General features: G+C 47.0%; 1 protein-coding gene across 1 annotated transcript; it reads right to left on the bottom strand.

Annotated features, from left to right (window-relative positions):
• Window positions 1–508: 508 nt before the first annotated feature.
• LOC115195447 (lipase member H-like) lies at window positions 509–12196 on the bottom strand. The gene is made up of 11 exons (XM_029755291.1): window positions 12080–12196; window positions 4373–4478; window positions 3996–4278; window positions 3666–3774; window positions 3412–3513; window positions 3242–3331; window positions 3000–3167; window positions 2766–2855; window positions 1712–1820; window positions 1465–1638; window positions 509–1356 (listed from the first exon to the last, which is right to left on the bottom strand). The coding sequence occupies exons 1-11, from the start codon at window positions 12129–12131 to the stop codon at window positions 1272–1274; spliced, it is 1368 nt and encodes a 455-aa protein (XP_029611151.1). The 5' UTR covers window positions 12132–12196; the 3' UTR covers window positions 509–1271.
• Between the last annotated feature and the right edge of the window lie 2036 nt (window positions 12197–14232).

Here is a 14232-nt window from a genome sequence, read left to right as displayed (position 1 = left end):
TAACCTTTAACCCCACAGTAGCAAACAGAGACAGGCCTTAACCTTTAACCCCACAGTAGCAAACAGAGGCAGGCCTTAACCTTTAACCCCACAGTAGCAAACAGAGGCAGGCCTTAACCTTTAACCCCACAGTAGCAAACAGAGACAGGCCTTAACCTTTAACCCCACAGTAGCAAACAGAGGCAGGCCTTAACCTTTAACCCCACAGTAGCAAACAGAGGCAGGCCTTAACCTTTAACCCCACAGTAGCAAACAGAGACAGGCCTTAACCTTTAACCCCACAGTAGCAAACAGAGACAGGCCTTAACCTTTAACCCCACAGTAGCAAACAGAGGCAGGCCTTAACCTTTAACCCCACAGTAGCAAACAGAGACAGGCCTTAACCTTTAACCCCACAGTAGCAAACAGAGGCAGGCCTTAACCTTTAACCCCACAGTAGCAAACAGAGACAGGCCTTAACCTTTAACCCCACAAGAGCAGAGGCGATGTGGGAGAAAATCCAGTCAGATCACAGTGAAACACATGGTGGATTTATTTCGAACAATGCAGGTAGAATCACGTAGTCTTTACAAAAATAAGATTACACCACAGTACCTTGATTTTTTTAAATATCGTTTATAAAAACATTTCCACTTTTAATAGTTTCATTGTTTCAAGTTTTTTTAGCTGCTCAGTTATGTCAGCGCTGCAATACACATGGACAAGACACTGACACAAACCAGGAGCTACACCGAAGAGTTACAACATCATATGACTGGTTATAGCAGGTTATGAATGCCCTCTGACTGCATTAAAATACAGAATTGTCATAGCAACACCACCAACCTTCATAAGGCGCAGTGAAAGAGAGAGGGAACACTTCCAACAACCCTCCTGATCAGCAACATCATTATTCAGCTCTTCAGTTATCTCTGTATGGTCCACCAGTGTTCTGTTGTGTTTTCCATCCAAGATGACCCCTAATCCACACTGTAATCAGATCTCATAGAACTAGAGAGCTGTAAGAAACATGGTGTTGGCTCCACCTAGTCTTCACCGTCTATGCCAAAGCATGTGATCCTGCAGCCTGGCTAGACTATACAACGGCTGAGGCAGAAGCAGTGTGGGGCAACGATGTCAACTGTCTGCCCCTTGTGGTTCATCTGGGTGTGTGGCTGGGGAGGCCCTGGAGGCCCTGGGTGTGAGGCTGGGGAGACCCTGGAGGCCCTGGGTGTGTGGCTGGGGAGACCCTGGAGGCCCTGGGTGTGAGGAGAGTGCCCTCTGGTGGTGGCTCAGAGACGAGGGTCGCAGGGCAGAGGGCGGAACGCCACCTCAATATTCTCCTCCATGATGATGTCATAGCGACACATCAGCGGCCTGGAGGGAGGAAAGAAAGGGAGAGTTAGAGAAAGGAGGAGGGAGTAAATGGGGAATGCAGAAAAGAGGGGGGAAAGTGTGTAACTCAGGTGTGTGGTGGTCTCTCACCTGTCGGGTTGCTCCAGGGGGGTGAGGCGGATGCGGATTAGTCGTATTTTGTAGCGAGGGCCTATCACGTTTCTGGTAGCAATGCTGAGGGATATCTTCTGGATGGGCTGAAGGTCCTCATCAAACTGGACCAACAGACGGGTGGAGGTGTACTGCTCAAACCTGAACAGCTTACTGGAGAGGAGAGAGAGGGATAGATAGATAGAGGTCTTACTGCCACAAATGTGTGTGTGCGTGTGAGACTGACCGGTCAATGCGTGCCTCAGTGTAGTTCCTGCCACTGTGGAGTCTGAGGATGAGGACTCCCCAGCGCGGGTACCGGTTCCATGTCACCATGTCCACCCTGTAGCTGACCTCTATAAATATATACACACACACACATGCACAGCGTGTCACACACAATTCATCTTTAAGAACTCACTGCTTCAGAAGCATTATGTTCACTATGTATACAAAAGTATGTAGACACCCCTTCAAATGAGTGGATTTGGCTATTCCAGCCACACTCGCTGCTGACAGGTGTATAACATCGAGCACACAGCCATGCAATCTCCATAGACAAACATTGGCAGTAGAATGGCCTTACTGAAGAGCTCAGTGACATTCAACATGGCACCGTCATAGGATGCCACCTTTTCAACAAGTCAGTTTGTCAAATTTCTGCCCTGTTAGAGTTGCCCCGGTCAACTGTAAGTGATGTTATTGTGAAGTGGAAACGTCTAGGACCAACAACGGCTCATTCGCGAAGTGGTAGGCTACACAAGCTCACAGAACGGGAAGCACGTAGTGCGTAAAAATCGTCTGTCCTCGATTGCAACACTCACTACCAAGTTCCAAACTGCCTCTGGAAGCAACGTCAGCACAATAACTGTTTGTCGGGAGATTCATGAAATGGGTTTCCATGGCCAAGCAGCCGCACACAAGCCTAAGATCACCATGTGCAATGGCAAGCGTTGGCTGGAGTGGTGTAAAGCTCGCCGCTATTGGGACTCTGGAGCAGTGGAAACGCGTTCTCTGGAATGATGAATCAATTTTCACCGTCTGGTAGTCCGACGGACGAATCTGGGTTTGGCCGATGCCAGGAGAACGCTACCTGCCCGAATGCATAGTGACTACTGTAAAGTTTGGTGGAGGAGGAATAATGGTCTGGGGTTGTTTTTCATGATTATAGCAGCAAAGGGGCAACCAACTCTATATTAATGCCCATGATTTTGGAGTGAGATATTCGACAAGCAGTTGTCCACACACTTTTGGTAATGTAGCGTATGTTAATCACTGATAGTCAGGGGTGTTGAACTTACTTTTATAGGGCAACGTGGCAGTGGTGGTGAAGTATACCTTGGTCTGACCCAATCGCAGCAGAATATCCCTCCACCTGCTGATGTCATAACCTGGGGCGGTAACCATGGATACAACTTTAGGACTGTTGGTATGGCAACCAAACCACTTGATCGGTGATTTGTTGACAAGCATCTCTTCCCTTGTTTATGGATTCAGTGAGATTCTGGGTTGACCAGTGGGAAGGCTGTCCTCACCTAGCATAGGGCAGGGTGCGGGCTTAAAAGCCTCACACTGCAGGCACTGGCCGTCCAGGAAGTCACTGTAGGAGGAGCAGGGGTAGGCTGTGAGGCTGCAGGTTTGGTTGAGAGCACACATGTACAGGAACACAGAGCGCTGGTGGTCACACATGAAATATGACTTCCCTACAAAAGAGAGAAGCGTTGAGTTATTAAAGTGTTATTACGTGTGTGTGTGTGTGTGTGTGCGAGAGACTCACCCGAGAAGATGGTCTTGGGGCAGCCTGGCTGGTCAGATCCTCCATTGGCGTAGTAGTCAATATGGCCATGTTGACCTCTGAGACCAAACGCTGCACGAACAAATAGGAAGACAAAAACAAACATCTAGAGAATCCCTCGCCACGCACACACACAGCATGTCAGTACTTACAGTTTATGTCAGTGTGTAGTACGTCTACAAACATGGCGTCTGAAGGGTCTAGTCTCTCCTCAGGTGTCCTTCCAGTGAACATGGGCCCTGCTGGGTCCAGACCTGGACAACAATTAATCAATTAATGATCCAATTAATGAATGGATCAATTAATTAACCACTTAATACATCAATTAATGGATACATTATTTAATACATGTATTAATGAATTAATCAAATAATAGCTTCAAAGGGCACAGACTCTCTTATCCTACCTGTGATGCGGCCGATCTTGCCCTTCAGGTTTGCTCCTACGAACCCAGCCAGGTGAGCTCCCAGACTCGACCCGATCAGGTGGACCGAACTCAGAGGCGCTCCCTCTGCCTACACACACACACACACACACACACACACACACACACACACACACACACACACACACACACACACACACACACACACACACACATACACACACACACACAGTGAACATTTAGCAACATTGACCCAAGACTCATAGAACAACTGAAGATTCACAGCAAATGAGCAACACTCCACAATCCCGCCCTACCCCCACCATCCCCCCCGTCCCCCCAGCCACACACCTGCATGTTGAGTATGAAGCCTGTGAGGTTGTTGGCAGCCTGTCGTGTGTTGGTCACAGCAGTGAAGTAGTTGAGGTTAGCAGCTCCTCTGTTCCAGTCCACTACCAGGACGTTCATGTCCTCCTGCTCAGACAGCAGCTGGACGACGTGGTCCACCCAGAACGGAGGAGCCCTGGTGGGCCGGTAGCCGTGGATGACGAAAGCCGTGGGCAGGGAGAGGTTGAAGAGTGGCTGGGAGGACAGCTGGTGGTGGTTCAACTCTCTGCCGCAGCGTAGGTTATACCTGAAGGAGGGAGAAGAAGACTTTATTCAGAAAATATCATTACTTTTTATCCAACTGCTTACACACACACACTCTCTCTCTCTTTCTAACCTACTTGGTGTAGAGCAGCAGCTTAATGTTCAGGGTGGTCCCGAGGAAGCACTCATGGAAGTCCAGGTCTGTGAAGTCATCACACAGTGCACCTACACCACTATCCTGGCCTGGGGAGAGAAGGGGGAGGAGGAGGGGTGTGTGTGTCAGAGGAGGCTGGTTGGAGGAGCTATAGGAGGACAGGCTCATTGTAATGGCTGTAATGTAATTCATGGAAAGTGATTTCTATATGTTTGTGTTTGATACCGTTCCATTTATTCCATCCCAGCCATTACTATGAGCCTGTGCTCTCCTCCTATGTCTCCTCTCACCAGCCTCCTCTGCTGTGTGTTTATTGATACGCTGCTAGCCCTAGGTCAGAGTCAGGTCATTCTCTGCTCTTACTGTGAACCCCAACTTCTTCTTTCATTTTGCATTTAAACATGATCAGGCAGCTGGTGAATACTCTAACTCCACCCCTCCTCAACCTCAGGATGCTGAACATATGTGGCTTGTCATCTAAAACACTCACAAACCTTTACAGATGCACAATCGAGAGCATTGTCATGACGTGGCCCTTTCTGGGTATAGATCGTGGCTTCTCACCCTCTCCTACACCCAGGTTCTGTTATCTCAGGTCCTAAATTCCTGGTGGAGACTCTCTTCCCGTGGCCATGCAGAGAGAGGGACTTCAGAGTGAACAAAGGATTTCACGTGGCTGAACTCCTAAATCCCCAAAATGGGAGAATGAAACTATATGTCCACGTGTGAGAATGTGGGAATGGTCCATGGACACTTAAGGGACAGTTATGTTGAGTGTGTTTCATTTGGTGACCTCACGAAGGACAGGAAACACACATAACTATATCTCTGAATGTGTACATTTCTCAGTTATGGTGTTTGCATCTAATTCTTGGTTAAAATGAATGAGTAAAGATGAAACTATGTGAAATGATGTGATGTTAACCCTTTAATGTGAGATAATTGTTTTCCCTTTAAAGTTTAACTAGTCAGCGGCCACGCCCCCGTGAGCACAGACATGATCTGGCATCATGGAACAGCCCTTTTCTATTGTTACGAATAAAACCCCCTCCTGAGGAAATCCCCCTCCTTAAGAGGAAAACCCCCTCCTGAGGAAATCCTCTACAGACTAAGCAAACCCACAGCGTGAGCTTGGTGTAAGCTGAGGTGGTACAGGTTTAAGTACCAAGATTAGAAAACCATAACACGTGGAGCATTGGCTGCAAGGCTGGAAATGGTTCAACTCTGAGACTATCGATCCCTACAGAATAAGAGCAAATCTTAGATACTAATTATTAGTCTGTAGCTAGAAATGATGTAAACCTGGGATGCGAATACCGACAACCGCCGAAACATCTATTCTATGAGATAATTTCTGAATGGTACTCTGAAGTATCCATTCTAACCTCAAAATACTTTGATTTTCAGGGTATTTTATTTATTTTATTTCACCTTTATTTAACCAGGTAGGCTAGTTGAGAACAAGTTCTCATTTACAGAAAGAGAGAGAACAGAAAGAGAGAGAGACTCGGATTAACTCTCCAGCAGACGGACATGCAAACACCATAATTGAGAAATGTGCCCATTCAGAGATATTGTTATGTGTGTTTCCTGTCCTTCGTGAGGTCACAAACATGAAACAAAATGGACCGGGTCGTGGCTGGCTTTTCCACCGACCGTTTACACACTCAGTTCTCAAATTCTGTGATGTAGTAGAAGTTCCTTTGTTCTACTGTGAAACTCTCCATACTGCATGGCCAGGGAGAGTCTCTTTATGGAATTTAAGACGTGGGGGTTAAGTTATTTGATTTTGAATTTTAGGACCCCTTTAGGTATCCCCCCAAAATTGAAAAAAATATATTTTAAGAAAATGTTGAATTTGATCATAGAAACACATTGAATAGCACACGGCCCGCCCCCAGGTGGTGAGGGTAGGTAGCAACACATCTGCCACGCTGATCCTCAACACTGGAGCTCCCCAGGGGTGTGTGCTCAGTCCCATCCTGTACTCCCTGTTCACCCACGACTGCATGGCCAGGCACGACTCCAACACCATCATTAAGTTTGCAGACGACACAACGGTGGTAGGCATGATCCCCGACCACGACGAGACAGCCTATAGGGAGGATGTCAGAGACCTGGCCGAGTGGTACCAGAATAACAACCTATCCCTCAACGTCACCAAGACTAAGGAGATGATTGTGGACTACAGGAAAAGGAGGACCGAGCACGCCCCCATTCTCATCGACAGGGCTGTAGTGGGGCATGTAGAGAGCTTCAAGTTCCTTGGTGTCCAAATCAACTACAAACCAGAATGGTTCAAACACACCAAGACAGTTGTGAAGAGGGCACGACAAAGCCTATTCCCCCTCAGGAAACTAAAAAGATTTGGCATGGGTCCTGAGATCCTCAAAATGTTCTACAGCTGCAACATCGAGAGCATCCTGACTGGTTGCATCACTGCCTGGTACGGCAATTACTCGGCCTCCGACCGCAAGGCACTACGGAGGGTAGTGCGTACGGCCCAGTACATCACTGGGGCTAAGCTGCCTGTCATCCAGGACCTCTACACCAGGCGGTGTCAGAGGAAGGCCCTACAAATTGTCAAAGACCCCAGCCACCCCAGTCACAGACTGTTCTCTCTACTACCGCATGGCAAGCGGTACCGGAGTGCCAAGTCTAGGACAAAAAGGCTTCTCAACAGCTTTTACCCCAAGCCATAAGCCCCCCCCCAACCAACCCCTCTTTTACGCTGATGCTACTCTCTGTTTATCATATATGCATAGTCACTTTAACTATACATTCATGTACATACTACCTCAATTGGCCCGACCAACCAGTGCTCCCGCACATTGGCTAACCGGGCTATCTGCAGGTTGTGAAATAAGTGAAATAAGTAGTACTGCAGGTTGTGCCTGTGGTAGAGATGGAGAGTGAAGAGTGTTAACTGGTTAATCAAAGAGGCAACAAAGAGACTAAAGATAACCCTGAAGGAGCTGCAAAGCTCCACAGCGGAGATTGGAGTATCTGTTAATAGGACCACTTTAAGCCGTACACTCTACCAAGCTGGGCTTTAAGGAAGAGTGGTCAGAAAAAAGCCATTGCTTAATTAAAGAAGAAAATAAGCAAACACATTTGGTGTTCGCGAAAAACCATGTGGGAGACTCCCCAAATATATGGAAGAAGGTACTCTGGTCAGATGAGACTAAAATTGAGCTTTTTGGCCATCAAGGAAAATGCTATGTCTGGTGCAAACCCAACACCTCTCATCACCCCGAGAACCACATCCCCGCAGTGACTGGGATGGAGGTTCACCTTCCAGCAGGACAATGACCCTAAGCATACTGCTAAAGCAACACTTGAGTGGTTTAAGGGGAAACATTTAAATGTCTTGGAATGGCCTAGTCAAAGCCCAGACCTCAATCCAATTGAGAATCTGTGGTATGACTTAAAGATTACCGTACCCCAGCAATCTTTTATGGGGGGGGGGGGGGGGGTTTCTGTTTTTTGTCTTATTTCCTGTTTGTTTCACTATAAAAAATATTTTGCATATTCATAGTGGTAGGCATGTTGTGTAAAGCAAATGATACCCCCCAAAATGTATTTTAATTCCAGGTTGTAAGGCAACAAAATAGGAAAAATGCCAAGTGGGGTGAATACTTTCGCAAGCCACAGGTATACACAGCAAGTCACCTGACAATAATGGGCTACTCTCCCTTTTTATTTACCTGTCATTCTCCTGTCATGTCTCTGATATGAGCTGAGAAGCAAGGAAGGAATCCCTAGGACTTTGCTTATTTTCTTTAGAGCTGCATAACCAAGTCCGTGGGCTAGAAGAACCATCCTCACATTTATATCAAATGCCACATCTCCCCTGGAGCACTCCTGCAGCCTGACGGAAATGTAAACACTCCTCTGAAATGCGATCACCTTCACAGTCTGCACATTCTATTATGACAGAATTACAGAATCACTGGTTGGTGAAGTCTATGGTGATTTTCAGTTCAGTCTTTAGACACTTAGAGCAAATCAATTAATGTACAAGTTAGTTTATTTGAGACATGTGGCATAAAAGCCACTGTTGGCTGTCTGGTTGATCGCTGCTAGTTGTCATCTTCATCTCAACTAATTTGCGTCTCAACGCGCAGCTGTGGGCTACCTACCATTCCTCCTCTACCTGTACTGCCTCGATAGGCGGATCAGGCACATTGTTTCTTTCATTCACTGCTTTTCTCGCATTGGCTAACTGAGATCGCCTATTTTTATTCACATACTGTAGGTATATTCTTCGAGATTTTATCATTTTGTCTCTCTTTACATTGATTCTTCGCAGGAGATATTCTCAAACAGGGAAGTGGCTCATGAGGCATTTTAACCAATCAGGTTGCCGGAAAGGGCCTTTAAATGCCAGTAACCAATTAGATGTCAGGAAATGACACATTTTTGAGCACGAAGCACTATTTCTACAAAGGAAATAGCCATGTATGGACTAGCTAACGATATGCTCCGGAAAACAAGCGTTTGAATGATATATGATTCAACATAAAAGGTTTTAAAAATAGCGGTTGAAGTTCTACATGAAACATGCTATCAAGAATGACATTTATGGAAGGTGTAGTTGACGGGGTTGGGATAAAATGATACAAGTAAAGTATTTATATACATTATTGCCGATTTATTTGTACATTTTATGAAAGTTATAGTTGCAAAATATCCCAAAATCTGAAAATGGACAGATGGAAGCAAAATCACAATTTTGGCCTGTGGTGCCTGGCCTTAAAGTATTTTTACTTAGGTACTATACACCACTGGTGTTAGCATGTAGGCTAGCGTTCAGCGTCATGTCTCACGACTTTAGCATTGATCCATGCTCTGTGATCCTCTGCTGTTGCTCTCAATTGGATCATATTGCTATAAAAAAGCAGCTCATCCCGTCACAGCTTCCTCCCGCCTCCTCCAATATGCAAGACATAATTAGTGGTAATGGGTGTCTATCACACAGAGGGGTGGAGCAGGGGTCTGTGGCCCCACATCTCATTCTCCACAATCATCCTCTCCTCTCTGCTCTCAAAGACAGAACTGGAGCAGATAGGGAAGTTCCAGGCTGTTATTTTACCTCTGGCCCCTCTGTCTGTGGGGGCGGACACACACACACACACACACACACACACACACACACACACACACACACCGCACACACACCGCACACTCTAATTCCTCCACTTAGGGATTTTTGGGGAAGAGGAGGAACATAAATGGCAGTTATTTGAATCTGTTCTGGAGGGAGTTTAGAGACATGTCTGTTCTGGAAGGAGTGTAGAGACATGTCTGTTCTGGAGGGAGTTTAGAGACATGTCTGTTCTGGAAGGAGTTTATAGACATGTCTGTTCTGGAGGGAGTTTAGAGACATGTCTGTTCTGGAGGGAGTGTAGAGACATGTCTGTTCTGGAGGGAGTGTAGAGACATGTCTGTTCTGGAAGGAGTTTAGAGACATGTCTGTTCTGGAGGGAGTTTAGAGACATGTCTGTTCTGGAGGGAGTGTAGAGACATGTCTGTTCTGGAGGGAGTGTAGAGACATGTCTGTTCTGGAGGGAGTGTAGAGACATGTCTGTTCTGGAGGGAGTTTAGAGACATGTCTGTTCTGGAGGGAGTGTAGAGACGTCTGTTTTGGAGGGAGTGTAGAGACATGTCTGTTCTGGAGGGAGTTTTTGAAAGACATGTCTGTTCTGGAGGGAGTGTAGAGACATGTCTGTTCTGGAAGGAGTGTAGAGACATGTCTGTTCTGGAGGGAGTGTAGAGACATGTCTGTTCTGGAGGGAGTGTAGAGACATGTCTGTTCAGGAGGGAGTGTAGAGACATGTCTGTTCTGGAGGGAGTGTAGAGACATGTCTGTTCTGGAGGGAGTGTAGAGACATGTCTGTTCTGGAGGGAGTGTAGAGACATGTCTGTTCTGGAGGGAGTGTAGAGACATGTCTGTTCTGGAGGGAGTGTAGAGACATGTCTGTTCTGGAGGGAGTGTAGAGACATGTCTGTTCTGGAGGGAGTGTAGAGACATGTCTGTTCTGGAAGGAGTGTAGAGACATGTCTGTTCTGGAAGGAGTGTAGAGACATGTCTGTTCTGGAAGGAGTTTAGAGACATGTCTGTTCTGGAAGGAGTTTAGAGACATGTCTGTTCTGGAAGGAGTGTAGAGACATGTCTGTTCTGGAGGGAGTGTAGAGACATGTCTGTTCTGGAGGGAGTGTAGAGACATGTCTGTTCTGGAGGGAGTGTAGAGACATGTCTGTTCTGGAGGGAGTGTAGAGACATGTCTGTTCTGGAGGGGGTGTAGAGACATGTCTGTTCTGGAGGGAGTTTAGAGACATGTCTGTTCTGGAGGGAGTTTAGAGACATGTCTGTTCTGGAGGGAGTGTAGAGACATGTCTGTTCTGGAGGGAGTGTAGAGACATGTCTGTTCTGGAGGGAGTGTAGAGACATGTCTGTTCTGGAGGGGGTGTAGAGACATGTCTGTTCTGGAGGGAGTTTAGAGACATGTCTGTTCTGGAGGGAGGGAGTGTAGAGACACGTCTGTTCTGGAGGGAGTGTAGAGACATGTCTGTTCTGGAAGGAGTTTAGAGACATGTCTGTTCTGGAGGGAGTTTAGAGACATGTCTGTTCTGGAGGGAGTGTAGAGACATGTCTGTTCTGGAGGGAGTGTAGAGACATGTCTGTTCTGGAGGGAGTGTAGAGACATGTCTGTTCTGGAGGGAGTGTAGAGACATGTCTGTTCTGGAGGGAGTTTAGAGACATGTCTGTTCTGGAGGGAGTGTAGAGACATGTCTGTTCTGGAGGGAGTGTAGAGACATGTCTGTTCTGGAGGGAGTGTAGAGACATGTCTGTTCTGGAAGGAGTTTAGAGACACGTCTGTTCTGGAGGGAGTGTAGAGACATGTCTGTTCTGGAGGGAGGGAGTGTAGAGACACGTCTGTTCAGGAGGGAGTGTAGAGACATGTCTGTTCTGGAAGGAGTTTAGAGACATGTCTGTTCTGGAGGGAGTTTAGAGACATGTCTGTTCTGGAGGGAGTGTAGAGACATGTCTGTTCTGGAGGGAGTGTAGAGACATGTCTGTTCTGGAGGGAGTGTAGAGACATGTCTGTTCTGGAAGGAGTTTAGAGACATGTCTGCTAACAGATATGAGACAGAAAACAACAAATGTCACTCTTTCTCTATCTCTCTCTGTAAACTACACTCTTAGAAAAAAGGTGCTATGTAGAACCAAAAAGGGTTCTTTGGCTGTCCCCATAGGAGAACCCTTTGAAGAATCCTTTTTGATTCCAAGTAGAATCCTTTTTGAGTTTCATGTAGAAGCCTTTCCAGAGAGGGTTCTACATTGAACCCAAAAGAGATCTACATGGAACCAAAAAGGGGTTCCACCTGAAACCAAAAAGGGTTATCCTATGGGGACAGCTGAAGAACCATTTTGGAACCCTTTTTTCTAAGCATGTGTCCTGGGTTAGACCTGGGTTAGACCTGGGTTAGACCTGGGTTAGACCTGGGTTAGACCTGGGTTAGACCTGGGTTAGACCTGGGTTAGACCTGGGTTAGACCTGGGTTAGACCTGGGTTAGACCTGGGTTAGACCTGGGTTAGACCTGGGTTAGGGGGATAGAGAGGAGACCTCACACAACTAGCTCAACACACACACACCACTGAGGTCACAGAAAAAGGAGTCTTACCTTTGCAAAGCGTTAGGAAGCCCATCAAACCAAAGAGTCGCCAGAGTAACATCCTACAACCAAAAGAAAGAGGGAAAGAAGGAGGTAGAGAAGACCGGACAATACTAGAGGAAGCCTTGTCTGAGAGAGGAAAGACTGGGAGCTCTTAGTAAAACAGAGGTTGAGGCGGGAGGGAGGGAGGGAGGGAGGGGGAGAGAGAGAGAGGAAGGAGGGAGGGGGAGAGAGAGAGCAGACAAGAGCTCACTGACAGTGACAAGCAGAAAGAGAGAGAGAGAGAGAGAGAGAGAGAGAGAGAGAGAGAGAGAGAGAGCTGTTGTAGTTGTTGAAGTGACTAGGTGGGTTGGTCTCTGGGTTACCTAGTGAAACACACACTGCCAACACTGAACACACCACAGACGTACACACCTCACTGACCTACACACCTCACTGAGCTACACACCTCACTGACCTACACACCTCACTGACCTACACACCTCACTGACCTACACACCTCACTGACCTACACACCTCACTGAGCTACACACCTCACTGACCTACACACCTCACTGACCTACACACCTCACTGACCTACACACCTCACTGACCTACACACCTCACTGACCTACACACCTCACTGACCTACACACCTCACTGAGCTACACACCTCACTGACCTACACACCTCACTGACCTACACACCTCACTGACCTACACACCTCACAGACGTACACACCTCACTGACCTACACACCTCACTGAGCTACACACCTCACTGAGCTACACACCTCACTGAGCTACACACCTCACTGACCTACACACCTCACTGACCTACACACCTCTTTTGACCAATCACATCAGATCTTTTCATATCCAATCTTTTTCAGAGCTGATCTGTTTGGTCAAAAGACCAATTAGTTAAAAAAAATATCAGAATTAGACTAATTGTATAAAAGCGCCCCAGTCTCTCTCTCTCTCTCTTGCCTCTCCTTTACTCTCTATTTCCTCCATCCCTCTCTCCTCTGCTTCCCCCTCTACACTCGGTCTTCTCCATCCTACTCTCTGCCACTATGTACTCAATACCATCAGTCCCTACTCTCCCAAACACGTGAGGACCAGGGGGCTTAGCTGGCCAGGCCAGCCAAGGCAGGAGTGCTCTCTGTGGGGCAGCTGTGTTCTGATGGGAGCCTCTCCCTCTGGAGCGCTACATCTGCAAGGATATTAATAGCATCAGAGATGTGGTCACACTAACCAGCCCTGCCTATACCCAGCACTGACACTAGTCACTGACTAAATGTAGAGTATAGATTTAAATACATGTCATTGACAGGCAGAGTACAGGGCAGGAGCTTCAAAAGTAACTAATCATAAGCTGTCCAACCCTAGGAGGGGTGTGTGCCCATTTCCTGGTTACCTCCTAATGTGCCATGCGGTAGGGCACGCATACTTATACATTTATAATGTACAGTGCATTCGGAAAGTATTCACTTCCACTTTTCCACATTTTGTTATGTGTGGACCTTGTGGAACGTCACGTGATATGTATTTTCTCTGAGATGTTCACCAAGGGTGACAAACTCACGACTAACTTAGTTTAATCAAATCAAATTTCAAATCAAATGTATTTATATAGCCCTTCTTACATCAGCTGATATCTCAAAGTGCTGTACAGAAACCCAGCCTAAAACCCCAAACAGCAAGCAATGCAGGTGTAGAAGCACGGTGGATAGGAAAAACTCTTAATAGGCTCTAAACCAATTTAGAACTGGACTGGAGAGGCCATCCCACCTCTCCAGTCTTTCCAGAAGGACATCATGGTCAACAGTGTCGAATGCAACAGTGCAGCACCAAGAGTACAAGGACAGAGAGCCGTTTTGGCATCCATGTTGGCGGAGGGGGGCAACAGGGGGGCAACACCCTGCCTCCTTACCTCTCTTCTTGTATTAGTCCACTCAGAGGCCTGGTCCTCCCACTCTTCTTAGTTAGACCTCACCTCTTATTTTGCTACTCTCCCCTGCTTCTTCACTCGTCTCCTCTTGTTGTAGGATGCTTCTTCTCATCCTTTCTTCTCTTTCTCTCCTCTCCGCCTGTCCTCTCCTCTCCCTGTGTTCTCTCTCTCCTCACCCCAGACCTGGAAACTTCACCCTGCATGTTTTACTTTTTTTTTTAAAAATTGGAT

The sequence above is a fragment of the Salmo trutta genome, chromosome 6, assembly GCF_901001165.1.
Source record: "Salmo trutta chromosome 6, fSalTru1.1, whole genome shotgun sequence".
Taxonomy (NCBI): Eukaryota; Metazoa; Chordata; class Actinopteri; order Salmoniformes; family Salmonidae; genus Salmo; species Salmo trutta.
This window is presented reverse-complemented; position numbering and strand designations above follow the sequence as displayed.

Coding starts and splice junctions, on each gene's coding strand:
- LOC115195447 (XM_029755291.1), bottom strand. CDS start 12,131: ATGTTACTCTGGCGACTCTTTGGTTTGATGGGCTTCCTAACGCTTTGC. Junction 4,279..4,372: donor AAGCTGCTGCTCTACACCAA/GTAGGTTAGAAA, acceptor TCCCTCCTTCAG/GTATAACCTACGCTGCGGCA. Junction 3,775..3,995: donor GCTTCATACTCAACATGCAG/GTGTGTGGCTGG, acceptor GTGTGTGTGTAG/GCAGAGGGAGCGCCTCTGAG.